This window comes from Tinamus guttatus, unplaced genomic scaffold, assembly GCF_059628265.1.
Source record: "Tinamus guttatus ecotype Peru unplaced genomic scaffold, ASM5962826v1 Tinamus_guttatus_pri_ptg000155l, whole genome shotgun sequence".
Taxonomy (NCBI): Eukaryota; Metazoa; Chordata; class Aves; order Tinamiformes; family Tinamidae; genus Tinamus; species Tinamus guttatus.
In genome coordinates this window covers 1,499,799-1,525,003 of record NW_028288689.1, presented here as the reverse complement: position 1 = coordinate 1,525,003, position 25,205 = coordinate 1,499,799, and the positions used below count along the sequence as shown (strand labels likewise).

The 25,205-nt window shown below is 47.5% G+C and overlaps 1 protein-coding gene and 1 long non-coding RNA gene across 2 annotated transcripts in view; both read left to right on the top strand.

Moving 5' to 3' along the window:
- The first annotated feature begins 1,493 nt into the window (after positions 1-1,493).
- On the top strand, positions 1,494-6,762 carry LOC148595046 (uncharacterized). Its single transcript, XR_015913263.1, has 2 exons — positions 1,494-1,583; positions 6,709-6,762. It is a non-coding gene; the product is annotated as an uncharacterized LOC148595046 (long non-coding RNA).
- Positions 6,763-7,189: 427 nt separating this feature from the next.
- CYFIP2 (cytoplasmic FMR1 interacting protein 2) overlaps positions 7,190-25,205 on the top strand; it is a 41,952-nt gene continuing 23,936 nt past the window's right edge. Inside the window, exons 1-15 of the mRNA XM_088522584.1 lie at positions 7,190-7,323; positions 9,396-9,485; positions 9,576-9,653; positions 12,077-12,178; positions 12,734-12,915; positions 13,265-13,361; positions 14,129-14,257; positions 14,904-15,008; positions 17,825-17,916; positions 20,753-20,870; positions 21,699-21,818; positions 22,432-22,557; positions 23,900-24,066; positions 24,392-24,539; positions 24,797-24,950. Coding sequence (XP_088378710.1) covers positions 7,207-7,323; positions 9,396-9,485; positions 9,576-9,653; positions 12,077-12,178; positions 12,734-12,915; positions 13,265-13,361; positions 14,129-14,257; positions 14,904-15,008; positions 17,825-17,916; positions 20,753-20,870; positions 21,699-21,818; positions 22,432-22,557; positions 23,900-24,066; positions 24,392-24,539; positions 24,797-24,950 — 1,825 coding nt within the window. The 5' untranslated portion in view covers positions 7,190-7,206. The remainder of the gene's footprint in view (positions 7,324-9,395; positions 9,486-9,575; positions 9,654-12,076; positions 12,179-12,733; positions 12,916-13,264; positions 13,362-14,128; positions 14,258-14,903; positions 15,009-17,824; positions 17,917-20,752; positions 20,871-21,698; positions 21,819-22,431; positions 22,558-23,899; positions 24,067-24,391; positions 24,540-24,796; positions 24,951-25,205) is intronic.

Genomic DNA, 25,205 nt, shown 5'->3' with positions numbered 1-25,205 from the left:
CTGCACAGAGTGGAAAATTAAAATAATATCATAATAATCACAGAATTCTTATCACTCTTAGCCTGGCTGGTAATGGGAATGAGTCAAAGCTAGAAAAAAAAAAAAAAAAAAAAAACGGAAAAAGAAATATTCACAACAGTTTTCACTGCCACAATTTTCTTGAATTGACCTTGTTTCACCCAAGGCCTCTGAGTAATATTAGCTGTTAAATCTCTTGGATCTGCAGCAGGAATGCTAATTTGCTGAATCTTTCTGACAAGCAACAGAGAGTAAAAAGAGGAACCATGGCTGCAAAATGTTCCAGTTAGAGCTGAAGCAGAAAACTGCTGCACAGGGGAAGGAAGAAGGGTCTGTTCGTAGAGTTGCTATTAATAATTCTTTTCAGGTGTGATGCTATTTAAATGCAGACAGTTTCAAAGACTCTGTCTGGCTGTTTTGGAGTTTGCCTCCTTTGCCTCTTCCTATCGCAGCCGGTGCCCCAGCTCCCCTGTGCAGCCAACATGTACCCAGAGCTCACATGGGGAGTCCAAGCAAGCTCAGACCCAAGCTGTCATGGACAACAAAAGCAGCAGATTGCAGTAAGCAATTGGCAGGGGTTATCTGAATCCTGGAAAGGTCCAGATCTATTCCATTTTTAGCAGAGACTGATACTCAGGAAAGGAATCCTGCCAGGGGCCACTGCAGAAATGTATCTAGACATGCATTGGGTTTTCAACCGTTCTTGGATATCCACTGATGTCTGTTTAACAGGCAGTAACGTCCGAACCCATGAGGGCTGCAGAAAAATGAAGGAAAGCCCTTTGCAAGGTTTGCATCAATCACCATGCAGAGATGTTACTCTGGAGGTTGTAGGAGGTCCAGTTCACATTTCACACTAGATCTGAGCAGCTGTTTTGGAGCTTTACAAAGAAGCATGAGCAGAAGACCTGGAAGCTTTTCCCTGAAAAAACGCCAAATGCTGAAACGCGAAGGAGCAGCTTTGGGATGTAGTGCTGACTCAGAAGAGGCTTGGAGCCCTGGGCAAAGGCATTGTCCTCTGCTTGTCGTCCCTTCCATGCTCAGCGAACCGAGGCTTGATATATATTATGGGAATAGGGCAGCCATTAACGCAGCATGAAAAATGAATCCAGCCATGGCACGAGCGCTGCGCGGAGCCTGCACGCCCGGCACCCTGGCAGCAGCAAGACGGGGAGCCGCGGTGCTGCCCCCCAGCCCCTCGCTGCGCTCCCCGCCGCGCTCCCGGGGGCTGCGAGAGCCGCCCGCCGCATCCACATCTGCATCCCGGTTCCCATCTCTTTCCCTTCGCAGACCGCCTTTCCGAGCCGGCCGTTCGGGCGAAGCGCGTCCCCGCGCAGGGCGGCGGCGCAGCGCGGGCCGCGGAGCCGCGGGGAGCCGGGGGGAGCCGCGGGGGGCCGCGCATCCCCCGCGCTGCCCGGGGGAGGAGCCGCCCGCGCCGCTCCAGCCCCTTCCCGCGGCGGGCGCCGGGGCTCCCCCCGCCGCCGCCGTGCGCAGGGGCCGGCGGAGAGGCGCGGAAGTGCCCGGGCTGCAGCCATTTCCTGCTCTTTGTGCGCGCGGAGCGGCAGGTGAGCGGCGCCGGGGCGGGGGCTGCGCTGCGCGGGGGCTGCGCGGGGGCTGCGCTGCGCGGGGCAGGTGGAGGAGGAGGCCGGAGGCGGCGGGGGGGTGCGCGGAGGCCTCCGATGCTTCGAGCCACCTGCAGCGTGGAGCCTCCCTGCAGCGGCTGCAGAGCGACGGGGGAAAGACCCCAAATCGTCCCCGTCCCCCCGCGGAGGACGGTGACGAGCCCCGGGCCAGGATGTGCCGCAGGCCCCGCTGCTGGCAGCGGTGGCAGCACCAGGCTCGGAGCGATGCTCCATGGGCAACGGCAGTGCTGCGGTCGAAGCGATGCTCCATGGGCGACGGCAGCACCCGCGTCGGAGCGATGCTCCGTGAGCGGTAGCAGCACCGGGATCGCAGTGATGCTCCGGCAGAAGGGATGGGGGCAGAGGGGATGGAGGAGCAGCGGATGCGCCGAGCGGAGGAGCGAGAGGTGGCCCTGGCTGCCGGTCGTGCTCCCATCATCATCAGTAGCGTTTAAAAATGGTGTCCCTGAGGGAGGCGAGGGAGGAGGAAGCGATGAGCTCTGTGCAGAGGCTGGGAGTGACGAGCCCCAGCTCTGGGGGATTCGGGGCCCTCGCAGGTTTCTCCAGGTTCGTGCCTTAGCCTCGGTTTGAGTCGACAAACGCTTTGCGCTGCAGACGCTCTGGTTTTCCGCACGCGCGAGGCCATCTGTGATGGAGACGTGCTCCGGTAGCGCTTCTTTGTATTGAACTTTCAAACCAAGGAGGTTGGCAGCAAGTTCACGGGTGGCAGCCACATCCCACCTGGAGAGGAACGGTATCCTGGCAGGATTTTGAAGGAAATTTCCATGGGCTTAAGCAATCAGAAAGACACGACAGGTTAGAAAAGAGCCTAAAAATCCACAGTGACTCCTCTGTGCTGCCTTAGTGGTCGTGAGCCCTCTGAGCTGCTTGGTTTTGGAAGGGGGAGGGTGTCTGGGGTCCTGCCGAGTAAGAGGATACTGCTGCTAGCAGCAGAGCTTGTCCCCCTTCGCCATCTGTTCCTCTCTGCATGGGGGTTTCCAACGGCAGCCTCTGGCTCACGGAGATCTCACCGGATCGTGTTCGATCGCTGACGCGCCGGAGCCCCGGCTCTGCCGGCCCCGCGCACAGACCGAAAGGAAAAGCTCTCTCTGTCGGGGATTAGTCACTGCCGTGGGTGCGCGGAGCCACGTCTGGATGTCCGTCACGTTCCCTGGGCAATTCCCCATAACAGAGAATTCCTTCTTTCTTTTCCCATATGGTTAATTGTTATTAATGAAGCACAAGGAACCTGGAAAAATCTTCCATCTTCTGACCAAGATTTCTTGAGCAAACCAGGCCATGCTGATCTTGTAATAATAATTTTATTAACAAACAATTATCATCTCTGTAAGGAAAAGGAGGAGTTTTTTTTTTCAGTATTTGGCCAACTATTAATAAACTGTCTTTGTATGACTTAATTTCCCAAGAAGTGCTTTAATGGTCAGCAATGGCGATTGCTTGTAAACTTGCTCTGAATTTCTCAACTATATTGGAGATGTAACTCCTTGTAACAACTCTTGACCTTCGTTCATGGCACCAGGAAAATTTGATGGAGCTACTCTACAAGAAAAGAAATTCAAAATAATTCTGTTGGTGAGAGGGAAGATGACACAAATGTCTGGAACTTGGCCTCAAGGGGATGATAGAAAATGCAGAACAGAGATACAGCAAAAGGCCTTCAGGAGCTGTGCAGTTTGGCTTCCTTTTTAATGAGCAGGATAATTTTATGGCTGTTAACATTGGTGCCTGAGCAAGGCAGGAGCCCGGTTCTGCCAGCCTGGTTCATCTCAGCTGTATTAGCCTGTGCCAAGAGCCTCCTGTCTGTTGTGCTGGCTGCAATTACATGTGATTCTCCTAGTGCATGGGCAGTGAGGGGAGGCGTGTGCCCTAAAACACAGGGGACTTCAAGCCTGTGCTTTTCAGGCAAGGGTCAAAGCTTTTGCACCCTGCAGTTATTCTTCTTGGCTAAAAGTCTGTTATTGGCCAGGAATATGTACCATCTAACGGAGACACATGTCTACAAGAAATGCTCCAATTAAGTGAATTCCCCAGATTTGGCAGCATAGCTGGAAAAGAAAGTGACCAGCACATGACCAGGAGATGTTTGTCCTTTTTCTGTGTTTTGCCATCTCTCCCACTACTCATCTTGACCCGCTGCAGGGTTTCACCCCATGCCTGCCAGTGCTTGGAGGCTGTGTTATTACCAGTCTCTAGGGCAGTTGTTGTCATGTCTTTCCTCCCTTCCTGCTCAGCTCCACCTTGGATCTCTTCTATAGAGGCAGCCAAGCTGCAGAACTGAAATAACCTGTGCTGCTTCCCTGCAGCTCTCCACGCACAGCTTCGAAACCAACTGCACATGCATGCAAGTGTTCATTACGGCCCTGAATTTAAAATCCCTCCTGTGTTCCCCCGAGCGACTCTGGTAATAAAGACTTCTTTACTCACCTCAGTGCATGGCTGTGAAGAGGATGAGGTTGCAAAGATGCTGCTGCTCAAGCATTTAAGGGTCTGAGAGGTAAGACCTGCCTTGTGATCTCAAGGTCAGACATCCAGGCTGTCTGACCTCACTCCTATGCTATCTATTAAATCTGGCCCTAAGGCTGCTCTTGGGACGTTTCACCATATGGGAACTCTTAATTTCAGCCTCAGGAGTGGTGGGATGGTGCCTTCCGTGTAGATCCCACCTGCAAGCGGGATGGGGAGCGACATGAATTTGTGCTTGCTCCAGAGTTCCAGGTGTTTCGGTGCGGAGGCAGCTGCTGAGCAGCTCATGGCTTCTGCTTCTAGTCCTTTGAGCGTGGGATTGGTATGTCAGTAGAAGCTCTGACTGGCCTTTTACTTTCCTGAACGATGACACACATGGGAGGGTTTTGCCCCACTGTCTGTAAGCTGAATTTGCTGCTTGGGTGCTGGCACATGCAATATGGAGCATCACCACTGGCTGCACATGGGCAGTGTGTTTGTACGAATGCATCTCCTTCACCTGCAGTGCCAAGGAGCCCCCATCCCTTATGGCAGTCGTTCTGGATCTCCACTGTGTGTGGCCTTCGACAAGGAGACCTGGCCATGGTGGAAAGTGAAAATGCACGATGCTCTAAGCCACCTTTAGGGTGCTGCAGAAAAAAAAAAAAGGCTCTTGCTAGGCTGGTGTTAGGACCTGCCTGACTCATGTTCAGCAGTTCTGCTGAAATGTACGGTGCTAAAGGGCCTTTTGCTTCTCTGAACTTTGCAGCAAAGACACATTGGTTCAGGCCGCAAAGCTCGTGTGCTTATTCCCCCTGCACCCTGGTGCTCAGGCTCAGCTCAGAAGCGGCGACACAGGATGGGTTGTGCCACCTTGCTGCTGCCTTGTGCTTCCTTTTCTAGGCGTTACTTGTACGCGCTCTCCCTCTTCCTGTGTGTGACGGCAACATGGGCTTAGAGAAAAAATGATGAGCGAGACCAAGTGAACAGCCACAGTCCTTAAACGTGGGACGTGCAGGGTTTCACCTTCCTGAGCCTGAGATATTTAGGCAAGTGCGAGTACCAGAGGAGCTGCTATGGGCAGCTGGAGGGAAGTCTTGAGGGCCCTGGAGGATGATGGTGCAAAGCAGGGCACGTCCCTGGCCAGGGCAGGCGGAGCTGCAGCCCCGGTGCAGAGTGGCACTCGCTGAGACAGCAGGAAGCCGCCACCGGCTGCAGCACACCCGTTTGTAATGGCTGGTTTGGGCAGTTGCTCTAATTTGTGACAGGAAACAATTTTAGCACAAGGGGATGGAGGAGGAAGCAGAAATTTGAGCAAGCAGGGAAGGGGCTGCCTGAGGCTTTTCTTCCCCAAGCGCTTCCTCCATGCTCTGGAGAGCGCCGTGCAGTTTCTGAGCTGCCCGGGACCTCGGGGCAGCAGCGGTGGCAGCGGGACAGGACCTGCTGGGTCCGTGTGTGTTCCCGTTGCGCGATGGTGGCCAAGGCAGCCCGCACGTCCTGCCACGCGGAGCCGGCTCAGGAGGACGTGCCACATCTCCCGTCTGTCTATGGACATGCCGACATCCTTGTTCATCCTCTCACAGTGCTGCGTGCGAAAGTCAAACATATCCCGGGATACAGCAACTCTGCTAAGAGTAAAATAAAATGGACCCAAGGGAATAAGTAGTGGTGGAAAATCAAGATAATCAGATAATCCTATGGAGCAGCCATGGCTGAGGGGGCTGCCACAACTGCGAGTGAGCAGGGAGGCTGCGTTGGTTTTGTGTGGGCACCACTGTCATCTTGCACCTGGCTATGGTGTCCGCTCTTCAGCAAAAAAAATGTTGCAAAATTGGTTCGAGCTCCCAGAAAAGCCAAAGAGATGATTGAAAGATTGGCAAATACCTTTTGCAAGAACGCAATTGAAGAGCCTGATCTGCTTGGGGTAGCAGAGATGGTTGCTGGGGGGTTACTCTGAAATCTCCAAGTATCTTGATGGAAACTGAGTTAATAAAGAGCTCTACTGTCCTGCAGGCAACAGTGAAAAAATCTCCGTGGCTCACATTTGAAACCAGATAGGCTATGACTATTAAAAAAGTACACTTTTTTTTTTGCAAGGGGGAGATTTGCAGGTTGAACATGTCAATGTTTAAAGCTAATTCTCTGTTGCTGCAAATGCTTAAATTCATGCAGGCAGTTTTCTAGGAGATGCACTCCAGGTCAGCCACAGCTCTTGCACTCGGATTAGGGATTAACTAGGGAAGCCCTGTGGCTCTGGTTACACAAGAGCTCTGTGGGCATAACAGCAGCCATCCCTCTGCGCTTGTGCACTCGCTGCAGAGGTGAAGAGCAGAAGGAACAGGGGCCAAGCAGGTTTCTGTCCCATGTTTCCCGCTAGCTGCTTTGTGCAGGTGCCCAGCACAGAGGTAAGCGCTGGGGAGGCCTTTAGAAACGTTTCACTTTGTGATTCCTGCTGGATATTCACTGCCGTCAGCAGCTCCATTGCAGGCCGGGACTGGGGGGACACTGGGTGGTGACAGAAGCAGGGCACAATAAAAGGAAAAGGGCTTTTTTTTTTTTTTTCTCCTAACTTCAGCTTCCTTTTTTGCTGCTCGCGCCGCCACAGCCCAGCCGTGCAGAACTCAATGTTTTCCGGTTCACTTCGGAGAGAGTGACTTGCTGTTTATGGTTTCCAGTGTCATTCCACGTGCTTGAGGAGACCATGTGAGTGTTGGCACTGGCCATAATTTTCTAAACATGCTGCTTCTAAACGTGTTTTTAATCGCATTGCCTTGTGTTTTGGAGCATGCACTTTTACTTGAGGCTGCTCTGTACATCAAGTTGTTCTGTGTCTGAAGTAGTTTTGCACAGAGTTAAGCAGTCAAGGGCATGGGTGGGTAGTTGTGTCCCTCTTACTCTGTGTTCCAGCTCTGTTATGGAATTGTAGGAGAGAATACTTAGAGACTTAGGTTAAATATGCTAAAAATAATAATAATAATAATGTCTCCTGCAAACCAGTCATGGCACTCATTGTCTTTTGATGTTTTTCATTCTTCTGGCTGTTGTTTTTCTATCACATCTTCTTTTCCTTTGGATGTAGCGTGGAAACCGAGCAGCCGGAACCATGACCACACACGTCACGCTAGAGGATGCCTTGTCCAACGTGGATTTACTGGAGGAGCTGCCTCTGCCAGACCAGCAGCCATGCATCGAGCCGCCTCCGTCTTCCATCATGTACCAGGTACCATCCAGCTTTCCAGCAGCAACTCGAGAAAAGCAGAGGAGTGCATTGGGCTTTCAACTAATGAAAAATATTCGAGGTGCAGCGAGTTGAAGGGAAAGTTCCTTAACTGCCAGAGCAGATCTAGCCACTAATATGTTCCTGGAGAGTGTAAAAGGAAAGTGGTGGAGATTAGTAAAAGAGGCCTTGAATCCTGAACAAGACATCAGGAAGTTAAGAATGAGGACTGGAGTGCGTGAATGGGTATGAAGCAGCAGATAAGATTTGTGATAAGAACAGTGTTTTGTAATGCACATATTTCGGTGGTTTCTTTTTATGGTAGTGCCAGCATCGTCTATGTAGGTCACAATGAAGTTCAGCCCGAGTTTGGCTGGGCTATGCCGTTAGCACAGCGGAGCTGCCAGTCTCCGTGGCTAACAGCAAGTAAGAGAGGGCAGCAGCTAGAATCACTTCTCTGGTCTGAGCTACCACGGATTGAGTTGCAGCTGCACTGACCTAGCAAAGCTTGGCCTGGTCCCAGGGCAAGGCTCAAACTGCTGCTTTTGGATCCGCAGTGGGATGCCTCAACTGCTTGGCCACCACACCCTGGCCTATAGACTACACCCAGGGTTAAATATAATATGGAGTTACTTTCTCTGTCCTGCCACTCCCGTCTTCACGACTTAGCCACAGCAGTGTATAAATACACCCGTACAGTGATTGCCTTGCCATGCTTCTGAAAAGCTTCTGAAATTACAGTATCTCTTTCACCAGGTCGGACCGTGGACTTTTCAGTAGCATTAGCATCTCTGCAGGTTATCAGACCCAAAGGCATTTCTGAACTGTTCAAATTTCAGCTCTCCCTGGAAAATCTTGATATCATTTCAGCCTCTCTCTTCACCAAGTAATTTTTACTACTTTACTTGCAGGCCGGTGTCCTGTGTGGGGCTCAGGCCGCAGCCTTTTAGCATGCTCTCATTTCATGGCCATGATCATATGCACATAGTTGAGCCTACAGACCTAGCCCAAACTGGATCCAGATATATTAGCCAAGCCTGTTTCCACATCATACTTAGGTTGTATTTAGCTCTCTCTCCTGATACCCATAAATGCATATGTAGGCTTAGCTTTTATCTCACCTATGATGTCCTTGAGGCACTAGGAAAAACAGCCTTGTGGCCATGGGTCTATGCTCCTAGCATCCCAGCAAGCTGGAGGGTACTGAAGAAATCAAATACTGAGCTGACTATACTTACTGCAATGCTAATGATGTTGCCCAGAGCAGCTCTGAGCATCTGAGACCTGTGTGCATTCTGGCCTGCAGTTCACTGAGGAAATGGCCAAAGTGCCACGCCACGGGCATGGGCAGCTACGGCAGAGCAGCTGAATTTCTTCCTCACTTGCCTTGCTTTGCACTTTCCTATTCCCACATCCATACTCCAAACAGTTAATTCAGTTTCCAAAACATTTCTTTTTCCTCAAAATATCTGCTTGAAGGAGCAACACTAGTGCTGATAACAACATCTGCATGGGATGCTTTCATATTTATGTTTTACAGACATCTCTTTCCTTGCCCTTTCTTTGTGTTTATTCTTTGCAATTCCTGATGACAGGATGTGGTCTTCCCGTAGCAGCCAGAGGATAAATAGAAATTAATGAGGCTGCATCTGTCTTTCAGTTAATGGACAAATATCTTTAGCATAATCACTAGAGGTTTGCTGTTTTATACAGCTGCAGTTCCTTATAACCAATCCCCACCTGGCTTAGCTTGATTTTACAAGGGCTTGTCAGTCTTGATTGCTGTGTTTTCACATACATAACCTGAAGGATTTCCTCTTATGAAAATGTGATTCACAGCATTGCACACATACAAAAAGGAATTTACATCAGAGCTAGAGATCCCGTGATTTCCCGCATCTCCCATTTTTTCATTACCTGCTCCTTTCTACAGCTGTTTGGGGGTTCTCTGGGAGGACAGGTCATCTGAAGGGCAGATATACTTATGAAATTCTTTGGGCAAAAGTTTCCCTTTGTTCATAGCAGGCGAACAAACTAGCACTGTTTTAATCCCTATTTCTCTGTTGCACCCACAGGCTAATTTTGACACAAACTTTGAGGACAGAAACGCCTTTGTAACAGGCATCGCCAGGTACATCGAGCAGGCAACAGTGCACTCCAGCATGGTGAGTCCCTGGGGCAGCCCGGTGCTACTGCAGCCATGTGGAGCCACGGGCATGAGCCCCGCTGCAGCAACACCTCTGTGTGTGTTTCAGAATGAGATGCTGGAAGAGGGCCATGAGTACGCCGTGATGCTCTACACGTGGAGGAGCTGCTCCCGAGCCATCCCCCAGGTACCTGCTCCCTTCCCAGAGCAGCCAGCTAGCTTTGCCTTTACCTTGGGTTAGTTTGGGCTGGAAACAGAAATAAGAAGAAAAGAGAGAAGTGGAAGGAAATGTTGAAAGGAGAAAACCCCCCAGTCTTCAAACTGCCCTTCCCAGGAAGGGCCTCAGATGTGAATCTCAACAGTAAACAGCCATTTAGCAAAAACAGACCTGTACACAGGCCCTAGCAGAGGACACCTGCTCTACACACTCACATATGTAAGAGCTACTGAACATATATGAACTGCTCCATCCCCAACACACCTTTACACACCACCTACCTAAGTCACACCAGTCCTCACAGAGACAACTAGCTGGGGCTGACTGCCTTAAATATATATTCTGATTCCTTCAGCCCCTCCCCTGTGCCCCAAGGCATTCACACCTGATGTAACTGCAGCCCAGCTGTACCTGCTCACTCTTCCCACAGTTGCTAACAGGGCTCAGCTGAGCACTGCTCTAGTCCAACTCGTTACTTGGGTCTGTGCTACGTTTTGTGACTTGGCTCTTTATCTACTTCTCTGTTCAGAGAACGGATAGCCTTTGCTTTACTTAAAGCAATGTCATTATTTCTGGGCTGGTGTATGTAAAGGAACACTTTGATATGTCAGAAAAATTTATTGAGAGGAGAACATCTGCTTTCCAGCCAGATCTCCTCTGAATCCCCATCTTTGCTCATGGACTTGAAAGTCTGGATCTACCCCCCAAGTTTTATCAGCAGCTTTCTGCAATTGCATCCTCCTCCTCTGCTGCTAGTTCTCTTCTCAGCTGCTTGCAAGCCCTTTTCTCTGCAGCTTGATTTTTGGTGGCTTTATCCTGCAAACACCTACAGGCATGAGTAAGATTGCCTACATGGCCCGATTAATTTGTGATTCAGGCTCCAGCTCAAAGCTTGTTTTCTGCAGTGTGAACACACGCTGGATCACTGTACAAGTGCAGACTAGCAGCATGACAGGGCAGATACAGTGTGCTTGCATTAACCCTAGTGATAAAAGGATCTGCAGTGGTTCCCGGGAGCCAGGAAAAGATTTTTCTGCATGGCTGACAGTGCTGATGTTTGTCTTTGTGCTTCCCCAGGAAAGGTCAAATCTCAGTTTCCTTCAGGTTATAGTCTGCTAATGGCCCCGTGAGACCCAGGCAAGGGCAGATTTCTGCCATTGATTGGGCATTTGCTTATCCTCTGTTTATATTTGATGCTGTGCTGCTATTGCTTCTATTGGTTACACTAACAGGAGGCAGGCCATGGCTGAGCTGACACTAAGGTGTCAGCCATGGAGTGTTTATTGACAGATTTGGAAGATTTGCTCTTGGAATAAGTGTGTCTTCTGCAATTTGCCATGGAGGACTAGGCTATAGCCCCTAGGGATGCCTTTTCTAACCCCTACTTGTGCCTGGCAGCTTGGTGCCCCATTCGGTTATGCACAGACCCAAGGTACTGCATGAGGAAACATGGTTTTGTAGAGGAAGGGCAGAGCTGTGTCAATAGCTAAATGTGCGAGTCATCCCCATACCATGGAGCCACTTTAAGCTGCATATTCCTCCTCATCGATATTATCTGACTACAGGGTGAAATTCCTAGCTAGGATCACTAGATTCCCCGCTGCAGGGGTGGAGTGAAGACAGTTTTATAGCTGCTCTTGCATCTCCTCACATGTAAAGCCAGCTGATTCACCTCCTTGTGTACTGTGGATCCACTGCTGGGCTCTAAAGTTACACCAGGCTCTGTCAGACCCATCATAGCCTTACATCAACAACAGCTGGAGACAAAAAACACCCTGAATAGGAGCAGGAAACATTGCCTGGAACAGTGAGGTTTTCCCAAAAAATTGGTAATAGGATTTCTAGGACTCTAAGTCACCATTTGAAAATGAGGTGGGTAGCAACTGGATAAGTCTTTCCTTATATTTTGCTTCCAAGAACTGTAACGTAGAAGTGTCTTATTTCATTGCTGCTAGCCACATACATGTCCAGTGATCTTTAGCAGGTCTAGAATACACATAGAGTTATCCCAGCAGGACCATTGCATATCTGTAGCTTGGTGCAACACAAAGTCTTTGAAAAATGTATGACCTAATAAACAAACATCACCATATCATGATAGCAAGTCCAGAATCCTTTTATGTACTCTAACCCAGACAAATGCATTAGAAGACATTACTTCTCACAGTCAGGCTCATGCCTATTTATAATGCGTTGATAGAATTTCTTATCTGACAAATAACCCTCCTCTCATCATCTATTGCCATGAAAAGAAACTTCCTTTCAGATCCCTCTGTTGTCCTCAAATGGGTACCAGATGCTCTGTGAAATAAACAGAAGATGATGGTCACTGTAGGCCCATGATGATGTTAGAAGTGCTAATGCTGACACAATGATTTGTCTTTGCATTTCAGGTGAAATGTAATGAACAGCCAAACCGAGTGGAAATTTATGAGAAAACGGTGGAAGTCCTGGAGCCAGAAGTCACCAAGCTTATGAAGTTCATGTATTTTCAGGTAAGTTGTCATGGAGGGAAGCAGGAACAATTTATTACTTTGGTGTTATCTTCTCCAGCCAGCCTGAGTTTCTTGGTAGGTCTTTTCCCTGCAGCAGCCAGCAGATACATAACGGGTGCTCAAAGCAAAATCTGTGCCGCACATCCCTTGCTTGGCCCCAAGGTCTTGTCTGTAGTCTCTGTTCCAGTCAGCAGTGAGCAGCCCTCAGCCCTGAAGTCTGTGGAAGACCAGAGCCTCCATTGCATGGAGCCAAAGGGTGCTACCTCCTTCTGCTTTCCTTCAGGGAGTGTTTATTGGTGGATGTGGCTAGCTGTTTCCCCGCTGAAAGTCAGTCTGCTGATTTGTAGCACTGCCTTGTTTCAGGCCAACAGTGGAGAGTGGAGCTGGTGCCTGTCTCCCCATGAGGCCTTTAGTTAAATGAAGAAGGCCCTGGGTGGGTGGGGAGTTTCCCACTGGTGCTGTGGCTCTTGCCTGTCACGCTCTCTGCTGAGCAGCTGTGAGCTGGGTTGCTGTCATGCCTAAGCCTTTGCTGAGCTGGAAATCTCTCCATTGCAGCGCAAGGCCATCGAGCGGTTCTGCAGCGAGGTGAAGCGCCTGTGCCACGCTGAGAGAAGGAAGGACTTCGTCTCTGAGGCCTATCTCCTGACTCTGGGGAAATTCATTAACATGTTTGCGGTCCTGGATGAGCTGAAGAACATGAAGTGCAGTGTCAAAAACGATCACTCTGCATACAAAAGGTGAAAGAGGAGAAGCAGCCAGGAGGACAGTTTAGTAGTCTGGAGTGGGGAAAGACCGTGTCTGGTTTGCAAGGGAGCATTGATCCTGCAGTGAGGTCAGGCAGATGTAGAGAGGCTTGAGTTTGGGTTTCTGCCCTGCAGTAGGTTCTCTTTGTGAATTTAGGGAAATTGCTGAGCCTCTCTGTGTTTCAGTTCTCTATCTGAGAAATGAAGAAAGGAACAGAGCTTTTCTGCAGGGGAGCCTTGGAGGCTGCTGTACTCCAGCTGCAGCTGAACTCAAAGAAGCTGGATGGTGTGAATCTCATGTTGAGTGAGGGACCCTTGGTGATGCTGGGTTTCTCTCTTCCAGAGCTGCCCAGTTTCTGAGGAAGATGGCAGATCCACAGTCCATCCAGGAGTCCCAGAACCTCTCCATGTTCTTGGCGAACCACAACCGCATCACACAGGCAGGTCCCTTTGTACTTCGGGTACTGTTCAACCAGTTAATATTTTCCTAAGTAGAGAGATGCAATGAACTTGCCAAGGCTGAGAGCACTTCCAACTGAGTTGTGGTCATAAACACCTTGTTCATTATGGGTCATTTCCACTGACTATGATGGGCTTTGAATCAGGCTGTATATAACTGTAGCAATGCCTCCCTCTAATGAATTGTTCTGGTTATCTTTGGAGGTCTCCTTTTGTCAGGACAAGAGTGAAGGTCTAAAAGATGTAAGAAGAACTCTTGGGGGCATCTTTTCCACTGTTTTCTGATAGAAATCCATCCAGCCCTGAATGAGGAAAGGATGTGACACGCAGGTGAGGTAGGGAGGACTGAGAGTTAGAGGCGTCTATCTCTTCAGCTGGACTAGAGATGAGACATCAGAGATCTTCCCATGTCTCCACCACTCCAAAGGCCCTATAGCTTGAGGTAATTAGGTGGAGTATTGCACAGAGACGGCAGACAGTCAGAAAGCCTCTTGCTGAGGTGAACCCTATATTTTCCTCTCACTGTCTGATGTTTGGCTAAAAGAGAGCTATCCTGGAGAAGAAAGGTTGTACAATAGGGTCAATCATATTAAGAAAAACACATGAAGTATTTCCTTTGCCTTTGTTCTGGCCTAGTGAGCTGGGAATCATCATTATATTCTCCAAAATATGTTCTTCAAATATTTTCCCTTTGGCTCTTGCTGTTCCTCTGTCCATGTGGATAATGTGGTCCCTGTTGATGTTTCAGTGTCTGCATCAGCAGCTAGAGGTTATCCCAGGCTATGAGGAGTTGCTAGCTGATATTGTCAACATCTGTGTGGATTACTATGAAAACAAGATGTATCTCACCCCCAGTGAGAAACACATGCTCTTAAAGGTGAGATTTTTCTGTGCTGATGGGGCTGAGTATTTAGGCAATTTCTTTTCTGTTTTAGTAAGATGAAGTACCTTCCAGCACTCTTTCTCTTCATTTTCTTTCCTTTATCCTCTTGAGAACCCTCCAGATGAGCATACCAAAATATCTGCTTGTTTTGTATGTGTGTCCTTACCGTAAGTCAGTTACTTGGCCACCTCTTTCCATAAGAACTTCATTATCACAGTATGAGTAATCTAAAGATCTTTGAAGGATAATGTGGTTTTGTTAATATTTATAATGATTTGTACTGAAGTAAAGGAGAAAAAAGTCATAAGAATATTTTGAATGTTTTTAGTTCTCCTCTAGAAACAAATATTTGCCTTTTTAGTATGGGTGGGGAAGTTTTGGGGTTGTTTTCATGTGGGAGAGAGGAGAAGCAAATTACCATCATCTTTTTGCACAGAAAAAAACAGATCCACCCTCTGTCCTCTGTCTACCTCTGTCTTCCCCCTCATACAACCTTGCAGAAATGTACATGTTTTGTATAGTCTTGTCATCAGTGTCACCTGGCACAGGATCCTGAAATAGTGGTTTATTGTGCTGCATGAAGGAGAACTTGGCCTGTATTGCTGACTTCACCCTACTAAAACCTTTCTGTCTTCTCAAGGTGATGGGATTTGGTCTATACCTGATGGATGGGAATGTCAGCAACATTTACAAATTGGATGCCAAGAAGAGAATCAACCTTAGCAAAATAGACAAATTCTTCAAGGTCAGTGACCTGTCTGGATGAGGCTGGAGATTACTGCAGACCAATGATTTAGTGACCAGTATCACTTGCACTTGGTGCCAAAAACAAATCATGGGAATCATTCAGTTCCAAAAGACCAAAGCATCTAGAAATTATCTAGACTGGATGATGAGTAGAGTTGCTATAAATTTGGATGAGCACAGGGCCACAGCAGGAATGAGACAGCAGATGCTGGCCCATGGTGCCAAGTGAGGCTGTGGGCACATGAGCAGCACCCAGGGCTGGGAGCTGGGGAGATGATGGGGGCTGAGGGCCCTGTGCTCCTTGCTCAGCAGCTGGCTGCTGTTGCATGGACTTTGCACGTTTCCTGCTGAAGGGTAAAGGCCAATGCTGTGGGAGGGCAAGGGATGGGAGGTCTGCTTTGTGGATGAGGGAAGGATGTGTCAGACACCGGGTGGCCTGTTTTAGCTGTGGGCATGTTTTTTTAGGCAGGTTGAGGCAGTCTCTTCAGGAGCTTCATACTTTCAAGCCACTGGAGATCCTAACTTGATTTGTTGAGGTCCGTGTTGTTGGTTGTTGCAGTCCCTTTTCCTTGCCCTCAGTCTTGAGCTGACATGCCAAAGGACACAGCTGGCCAGACAACATTTTATCTGGCTGTCTTATTTCATGTGTAAATGGTGGTCCTTATAGGACAGAAAAAGCTTCTTGGGGAGCTGAAACTTCCACTACATGTAGTATGTTCCTCAAAAGCTCATTTGGTGGTTTGGTGAAAGTATTTGGACAAAATTTCTTCTTCCTCCTGAAGTCTGGTGTGTCTGAGAAACCAGTCATCCTCAGCAGAAGGAGATGGGCTTAGACCTAGCTTGCTGTCTCTGCCTTCATGCAGTGCCAGCACCTCCAGGTCTGGATTTGCAGACAAGAATTACATCTCCTCTCTGCTGCTTGTATGCTCAGATTGAATCTAGGAGGCATCTCGGATTTTGCCCATTTCAGTCCAAGGCATCATGGTGGGATCTGACAAGGAACAAATGTGTTGGTAGCAAAGAATAATGGAACAGTGTGGAGAAGCAGAATAACTTCCCAGATGTAGAGAATTTAGTATTTTTTTTAATCTTTCTGAGCATGAGCTTTCCTTCCAGAGCCATTTTGCCAGTAACTTGATCTTGGCAAAGTCCCAGTTAATCTTTCTCCTAAGATGGAAAGTTGAAGATGGAAAGTGTTACCAACATTTGCTCACTGTTGGTGGGAGTGGAAAGATGACGACTTTAGGTGGGTCACAGAGCTCTTCCCCTGCACTTTCTTTGAGTAGAGTTGCTCTGCCCTGTCCCTTTACTCAGAGAACTGCTGATGAGCCTGAAAGACTTTGTCAGTGGTAGCAAAAGGGTACAAGATACCCCTGGGCTTTTTGCACTGACCTGCGGTTTATACATGATGTGCTGGGTCTGTGGGACGAGAGCAGGAAGGTTCTCCTGAGTCCAGTGAGCTGCTTTCAGGAGAGGCTGATGTAGCTGTTGCTTCACCCTTACTCTAAATGACTGGGTGACTATGTGCAGGTATTTGCATCATTTTCTGGAGACATCTTTCAGAGCAAGGCTCCAACTACTGCTTAAGGAGCTACGGACACATGCCTTAATGTTGTGGAGGGGAGATGAGGTGGTTGAATAGTGCCCAGTGCCCAGTCCCTGGGCGGACTACTCTGCAGCTCTGCAGAGGAGATTTATCATGCTACTCCCTAAAGTCTTGAGTTTTCTCTGTTTTGGATTTGCTAATCTGACTCTTTGCTTCAATTTAAAACAAGTCTTCGCCATAATCTGCAGAGTCTGGTCATCTCTGGTGCATCTAAACAGATTTGTCGCAAAGTGCTCCAGGCCATCAGAGAATCAGACAGGTGAAATATCTTCTACTACATAGAACTTTTTCCTTTCCGGATTCTCTTTCATTTACACTTTTCCAGCAGCTTCTGTGGTCTTGGCCATCTAGGTAGTATGTCACACCCTCAGATCTCAATAAGAAAAGGCCAGCTACACTTTGTACAACATCTGCTTACTGCCTTCTGATTCTATTCCTATGGACTGGCCAGGGTTGAGTAGTGAAAATGAACAACATCTTCATCAAACTATTTATGAAAGGCACCACTGTGAATTCCTGCTGTCAGCATTACAAATTCTCCACTCAAACCAGTCTAAGAAGAGAAGCATGTGGTAATAGGATAGTGAATTTGCCACTGCCTTCTGGGAATTTTGGTCCCAGATTTTTGTCGGAAGCTGGAACTTCATATTTAACTGCCAAACTGTAGGTTGTTCTGGTTTGAATTTTGTTTACAGCTGAAAGTTTAGTCAAGCTTGACGTGTGTTTGATGTGCTTAGATTTTACTTCCCATCAAAATCCCTCAGAGATGCAAAGGGAGAGTGTTGTATGCAAACAGTAATTACCTGTGTTTTTCTATTCCTTGGAAAGTTTTAAGACACATTGCTAGCAACACCAGTGCCAAAATAACATCCGAGCGTGTGGGGAAAGATGCTGTATCTCTCTGTTAGTCCAGGCACCAGAGCAGTTTATGGTGTGACACTTCTCTCTCTGAGTTGCACCATAGACCCTCATCAGCAGGTCCAGGCCTGCAGAGCACTCTGCAGGGATGACTGCCCTGGCATAAAAAGCCTTGTGATATTTTTCAGTCACTTCTAGATGTGAAATGATCTGCATCCAGTTTTCTGACTTGCTTTAAAGAGCTCAACACTCTTTGTAGCTTCAGAATACCATTTCAAAGTCCCTCGTGATGCTCTATGGCCCAAGCCACGCTCTACCGTGTTTCAACCATCTTTTGTTTTCTTTTCCAGCAGCTGCAGGTGGTTCCTTTATTCGGCGATATGCAGATAGAACTGGCCAGATACATTAAGACCAGTGCTCACTATGAGGAGAACAAATCCAAGTGAGTGCCTGCCGTAATGTCTCTTGGCTTCTGTGTGTGTCCTGGAAGGCTCGGGAGTTGCAACTCTCCCTCTCCGGTGTGTGTGAGGTCCGTGCGCGGCTCCCTGTGTGTGTCCCTGCGAGCGAGCGTGCCTCACTGTGCTGTCACTTTTCTGTGCACGTGCCCACGTACGTGTCCCTGCATGGGGAACTGTCGCCGCCAGCCCCTGCGCGCGCGGGCAGTCGGATCCGAGCAGACGTGGCCCTGCGGACGTGGCGCCGTGCCCGTGCATGGGGGACACGGAGCAAAACGCCTGGGCCGTTTTGAGCGTCTGGCTGAGTGCTGGCGGTGTGTGCATGCTCCGGGCCACGTGTGTGAGTGTGAGCAGCGTGTCCCTGCTCTGGAGAGATTTTAATCCACATTTTTGACCCAAGGGACAAAATCCTCCAGAGTGTGAACACAGCACTGGATCTATCTGTGTAGCAGCCAGGCCATCTCGTCTACCTCTGACACTTCCCAGGCTGGAAGGTTTTGTGAAAAAGGCAGTGGGAATTCGAGCTGAACTAGGGGTCGGATGCACTGGAAATAGATGAATACTGTGTGAGAAGTGCAGAAACAGAGTCTTTAATTCAGTAGTGGTGTAGCTGTGTGAAGTAGTGCTCTGCAATCTGTAATCCAAGTCAGTTTGTTGCTCCTTTCAAATGAATTTGCAGGCGTTGATTCAGATCATACCTCTCGTGTATGAAACCCCACTTGTCTTTGTAGTTGTGCATAGTTGTCAGTTATTGCGAAAGGAACTGGTTTCAGGTTTGGAGTCTTGGAATAGCATTTGAAACTGCACAGGACACCTGAGCGAAGCGTGTCTGAGCTGTGGCTGGCTGGAGTCGCTGATCTTGGCCTAGTGACCGCAGCGAGTGAAGCTGCACCTGTAGGACCACACTACGTGACAGTTGGTTCTCTCCATCGTTTCACAGAAGCAGTCTGCCAGCTGTCTCTTGGTCAGCGTAGCAAATAACATATCGTCTCATCGCTTCGCTTCTGCTTGCTCCTCCTCTTTTGCTTGGAGGATCTTCCTTTTCTGCTCTCTGAGTGGCTCAGCCAGGAAGAGCCCTACTCTGCCCTCCTGCAAGCCAGTTGAAAAGTGCCAAATAACTTTTCATGAGAATATTTGAAAATAACGTGGCAAAACTTCCCAATAAAAATGTTTTAAATTAAAATATTCCCCCAAAATTGAATTTAATACATATTTTTAGAAACTCAGTTTAAAAAGGAAGAATGTTCTAAGTTACATTTTTGTCCTAAATAATTTCCAAAAAAAAGCACATTTCAACAAAACATGCATCAGCTCCATTCATATTTTCATCTCCAAACCAAGATAGCTTGTGGGCTGTTTATCTCTTCAGAATTGTAATGTTTGTCTTGAAATCTGTCTACCCAGTCTCTTTGCTGTATCTGACTAACAGATGTTTCTTCCTCACTCACTCACTCTCCCAGCAAATTGCATGGGACTAGCACCACTTACCCTTCCAAGGTGGTTCCATATAATCCACACTTCTTACTAATGTTCTGTTTTTGTCACTTTCTTTCCTTCCCTATCTCCATGAACCCCGGAATTAATTGGTTTTTTTCTTGCATGACATTTTGTTTCTGCACTGTGGACTAGATTGTGTGTGGCAGGGAGGGCTGGCGCAGCCTTGGCCATCCCTGTGACCTGCCGATTGTCTGGTGGGAGCACAGGACATTGAAACGGGTAAGAGTTGAGTGATGGGACTGTGGGAGGCTGGATTTCATGAGGGATGATGTTGTCCAGCATTTCCAGGAACTTCTGGCATCACAAATATTGGCAGCAGGAACTTCACAGTTAGCTGTAGGAATACAGTTCTTGTCAGAAGCAGATTTCTCACCTCCTTTTCAAACATCCAATCCAGATCAGAAGAGTATATAGTTTAAGGTGGCCAATTATTTAAGGAAAAAAAGGGCAAGGTCTGAATATTTGAAGCCATTATGAAGACAGAATAAAACTGACATTTTTTTGTTTGCACAAAGCATTTTGGTGAAGCTGTTCTGGATCTACAACTGTGGCTATTAGAGAATTGGGGAAGAGGAGGTGTTAAATTAAATAGACCTGATCTTCACTTATTCTCACCACGTCTTCAGATGACTAGGCCACTGGCTGAAGGATGTTGCCTTCTCTCTAAGGCCCCATTACACTGCTATGCCGTACATGCAGCTCAATGCAAATGCAAGTGTAATCTCTGTGTATTGTTTACACTCAGGGTTGTTTGCAGAGCTGAACTGGTAATGTGAGCCAGAACAACAACAACAAAAAAAGAAGAGTGGGAGTTTCATCCCTGCTGTCCTTTGCAGTCCTTTCCTGCTTTAGAAGGAAGCATGACCCAGGCCTTGCAGACCCAGAGGAATGAGCTCTAAGGGGCCAATTATCCTTAGGTTTACCAGAAAGGATCCAAGTGATGCTGAGGCTCTGCTGTTTGTTCTTCTTCCGTGAAAGCTTGCCAGATAGTGGGCTGGGAAATAGCCACCTCTGTCCACGACAAGTAGGTGAACCCAATATGGAGAGTAACCCTCAGGGTGGACTGAGATGTTCTGGCAGAAAGGTGAGGTGAGCATCCCTGTAACATTGTGAGAGACCATGTCTGGAAGACCTTGCACACATCTGCTTTGTCTGACCAACAAGTGGAATGAGAGAGAGGATACAGGCTGCACATAGTTGTCCTAAGCGTGACATGTTTTGAGAGTGCTGAGGTAAAGGGGGCAGTTGAGCACAAGGTTTTGTCCCTGAGGGTATCTGAGTGGAGCCTCTTGTCCCATCCCTGAAAACGATTGCTTTTCTGCCCAGGTGGACGTGCACTCAGAGCAGCATAAGTCCCCAGTACAACATTTGTGAGCAGATGGTCCAGATCCGAGATGACCACATCCGCTTCATCTCGGAGCTCGCTCGCTACAGCAACAGTGAGGTAAGCTCAGTGAATAGTCACCGAAATCTGGATAGATTAGGCCGGAAGAGGACAAGTCCAGTGGGAATATAGTTTGCCAAGGACATATACAATGAGGAGAGAAAGACACAAGTGGAACAAATTGCTGCTCGAGAAAGCAATAAAAAGCAAGTTATGTAAAGCCCCTGCAGGTGCAAGATCATGTGGACTGGAAGATCTACTGCAAAAGTTTTTCTCTTTGGTCACAGCTGAATTAAAATAAGATAAAGAAATATTACTGCCACTAAAGCTTGTTATCAGTCAGATGGCAGAACACCTGTGGCTTTGCAGATGGTTCTTTTCTATTACACTGAAATATCAGTCAGGGCTTGAGAGGGAAGTTCACAAGGGAAGCTCTGTTCTTGTCATTTATTGAATATCTGAGCCCTTTCTGACGTGATTCTGACTGTTTTTGAAACTGTCATCCTTATTCATCATCATTATTTTAATGAATTATTAGAGTACTCAGCCCTTTTATTGTGGCATTTTTGTGTTGTTATTTAAATCAGTAAATGGTTCTGAAGGGCTTTATTACCACTAGACCGTCATGGAGGAATCCCTAAGAAAACAGAACGAGGAAATTGGTTATTTGCTCTAAGGTTAAAAGTCATACTCCCTTTTTTATAGGAATTAAGTTGTCTGCTTGGGTTTTGCCAAGTTATGGCCCTTTTCCTGAGAGAGACTATGTGCACTGGCCAATTTTAGCTTCATCACGTGGAATTCATTTATCACAGCCTTTTGCTCATTGCTTCTGGAAGCCCTTGCAGTGAGCTGCTGAGTCCTGCTATGATGTTATGTGGTGCTTTCCAGGTGGTCACTGGCTCAGGACTGGACAGCCAGAAATCGGATGAGGAATACAGGGAGCTCTTTGACCTTGCGTTACGGGGACTGCAGCTGCTGTCCAAGTGGAGCGCCCATGTCATGGAAGTGGTGAGTCCATCAAAATAGGTAACATCCTCATTTTCCCAGGTGAGCAACCACATTTTAAACACTGTGTTCAACAAAGAATGTGAAAAGATGAGCTTGGTTTGATATCACCAACTTTAAGCCTTTAACAAACATAATAAAATCAGGCATCTAATCATAGACTCTCTACTAAGTGGAAGAAGAGAGTTTGATCTGTCACACTCTAGAGCTGAACCATCCTTTCCACCCACTGATGTTAGAGGGAGACTCAATGATTGTTCTCTTAAATGAACACCTCATGTATTGAAAGTTGGATGGGATAAGCCTGGGTCTTGAATGACTAAAGCTATAATTCAAATGATGACAGAATTTTTTAATTTGGAAAGTTTTGCCACATCTCAGCACAGTCCCTGAATGTCAAGAGCCCAGTGTGACTGTCAGACTGCAAGTAACCCAAACCAACATTTTGGTACTGCAGAAGTAGAGTCAGAAGGAAGCACACATTCTGCTCCCAAAGGGATGCCAGACAACGTTAGCAATGTCCAAGGAGTGTTTTGCTGGCATGGTGCCATTTTCTATCCTTCCAGCTCTGCTTTTTATTCACTGTAATATTAACGGTCTCTTTTCATTTTTTCAGTACTCCTGGAAGCTGGTTCATCCCACAGATAAGTTCTGTAACAAAGATTGCCCAGGAACAGCAGAAGAGTATGAGAGAGCCACCCGGTACAACTACACCAGTGAAGAGAAGTTCGCCTTTGTGGAGGTAGGTGCCAACTGCTGCCTTATTCTGTACTGTTGTAACTGGGAGTGTGGCGTGGAGATAAAGTTCCATGTACTTTGCCACAAACTACCTTAGTTACTTGGATAAAGCACAAAGTGCCAGGTTTTAAAGGTGTTTTTGAAGTTTTTGGACTACAGCTTTCAAAGATTTTCTGTTAGCTCCTCTTCATAGGTGCCCACCAGCAGCTGAGAAGTTCATGCTTTTGAAAATCACTGATTAAATTCTCCTCAGCTTCCGAAGTGAAAATAACAGTCCTTCCTTCATCCAGGTTTTGCGCTCACCCAGGCAGCCAGTGTTCTTGTTATGAGTGTGCAGGGACTGGCGTGACGGGGGCTCTGGACAAAGCAGGTTCCTGACAAATTGTAACTTAAAGTTTTGACTCAGCATGAAAAATACTAGGAACGAATAAGAACCAGTAAGTGCTAGTTTTCCATCCAAGAGGAGGAAAGGGTATCTCACCTTGCTCAGCAGGTTGCTACTCCCTGTGGCCCGTAAGCAACCAGAATTAAGGGGAAAATTAAGTTCTTATGAGTTCCTGCTGGGATAGAGGCACAGTGCCAGTGTGTGACGAGAGCACTAGCATCTCTCTTTCTGATCCTGCTCTTCTGCACTCTCTTTATGCGCAGGTGAAAGACAGAGGTGAATCCCTGTGTTTTCTTAATACTTTTGTATTAATCCCCAAGTGGGATTCAGGGTCCTCCCAAAAAAGGCATTTAGGTTCTCAGAGAAGTGCTCTGTAGAGGAAGGTCCAGAGCGATGCTTGGGTGCTGTGCAAGCAGAACAGATCCTCAGCTAGTCTCCAAGACCAGTTGACTCAGTCTTCCCATGGGCGGTGGGAATAGTCCTCTGAGCCTGCTTGTGGGAGACCATCATACATGCATTTTTCTTTCTAGTCTGAAATGGTTTGAACATTGCCTTATTTTTTGTTGCTCACTCCCTCCTGGGAATTATCATTGCCCTAATTCCACTAAACAGTACTGTACATGAAAAACTGTTGTCTGCATACTGATAAATGCCTGTGCAAGCCATACAGCTGCACATACGTGTTGAACACATGCAGTTTGCTGACACTATCAGCCTTGCTCGTTATTAAAGATATTAAGAAACCAGGAGCAGAAACACAGCCTGCCAAGGGATGGGGGCTGTTTGCAGGAAGTTGGTGGTTGTAATGCCATCTCCAGTTTGTCATGAGCTGTAAAGCAGCAGACATCAAAAACAAATTAGTCACCTAATTACCGTATCTAAGTTACTCCGATAGAATTATTTTAACACCAGGAAAAATAGGAAGTACAAGTGTTTTTTTTCTTTTAAAATTTTACTTCAGGTAATTGCCATGATCAAAGGTCTGCAGGTGTTGATGGGCCGTATGGAGAGTGTTTTTAACCAAGCCATCCGTAACACTATCTACGCAGCCCTGCAGGACTTTGCCCAGGTAACCCTGCGAGAGCCGCTGAGGCAGGCGGTCAGGAAGAAGAAGAACGTCCTGATCAGGTCAGTCTGTCGTTCTTAAATGTAAATCAAAGCAGGTGTATTTACTGGTATAATGCATTTGTACTGTATCAATGCACAGCCCTGGGTTAAACTAAGTCTGATTCTGCACAGCCAGCACTACCTGTACTCATAGTATGCAATCAACCAATATACCTTGGCCAGCAACTTTTTCCAAGGCAACATTTTGGGGTGATTTCCCAAAAAAGACAGTATATATTCCCACCTCAGATTTTTTTTTTCTAATACGGGCACAGCTGTGGATATTTTTCCCTTGGACTAAAAGCAAGTTTGAGCACAAATTTCCATTCTCTCCCACTCATTTCAGTGTCCTTCAAGCAATTCGAAAGACAATCTGTGACTGGGAGGGTGGTCGAGAGCCGCCAAATGATCCTTGCCTGAGAGGTGAGAAGGATCCCAAAGGTGGATTTGATATAAAAGTCCCACGGCGAGCAGTAGGACCATCAAGTACCCAGGTATGTAAATCTGCATCTCCTGCACAGGGTATTTAGGGCCTTACAGTCGTGTAAAAGTCACCCATCCTGTGGGTTAGCAGCTGTTTCCATGGTTTCTTTCACAAAGTCTTCACTCCTGTTTTGTGTGGTAAGTGTTATTTTGGTGCCTATTTTGTTGTGTCGTTTCCAAGACCTCCTTTTTTAAGGGTGCGATTATTTCTAGTGTGTGGTGATGTATCACTAACGGGCAGTAAGTGCGTGTTCGCTTCCTTCCAAAGCTCTACATGGTGCGGACCATGCTGGAATCCCTCATAGCAGACAAGAGTGGCTCAAAGAAGACGCTGAGGAGCAGCTTGGATGGGCCGATAGTCCTGGCCATTGAGGAGTTCCACAAGCAGTCCTTCTTCTTCACCCACCTTCTCAACATCAGTGGTGAGACTGTGGCAGAGGGAGGCTTGAATCCAAACCTTGCATGCATAGGGCAGCAGAGGTAGATCATCTTTGCTCCTCACAGACCTATGCAGGAGATTTTCTCTTATTTTTCCAAATGTTCTGTTTCTGCCTGGTATGGGCATGTTTGTAGGTAGATAATAAACATTATGTGAATGTGAATCAGTCAGCAGTGATTGGCAAAATGATGGCACAAATGCCACAGGTAATAGTTTAGTTTCTAGGCTTGGAGCTTTC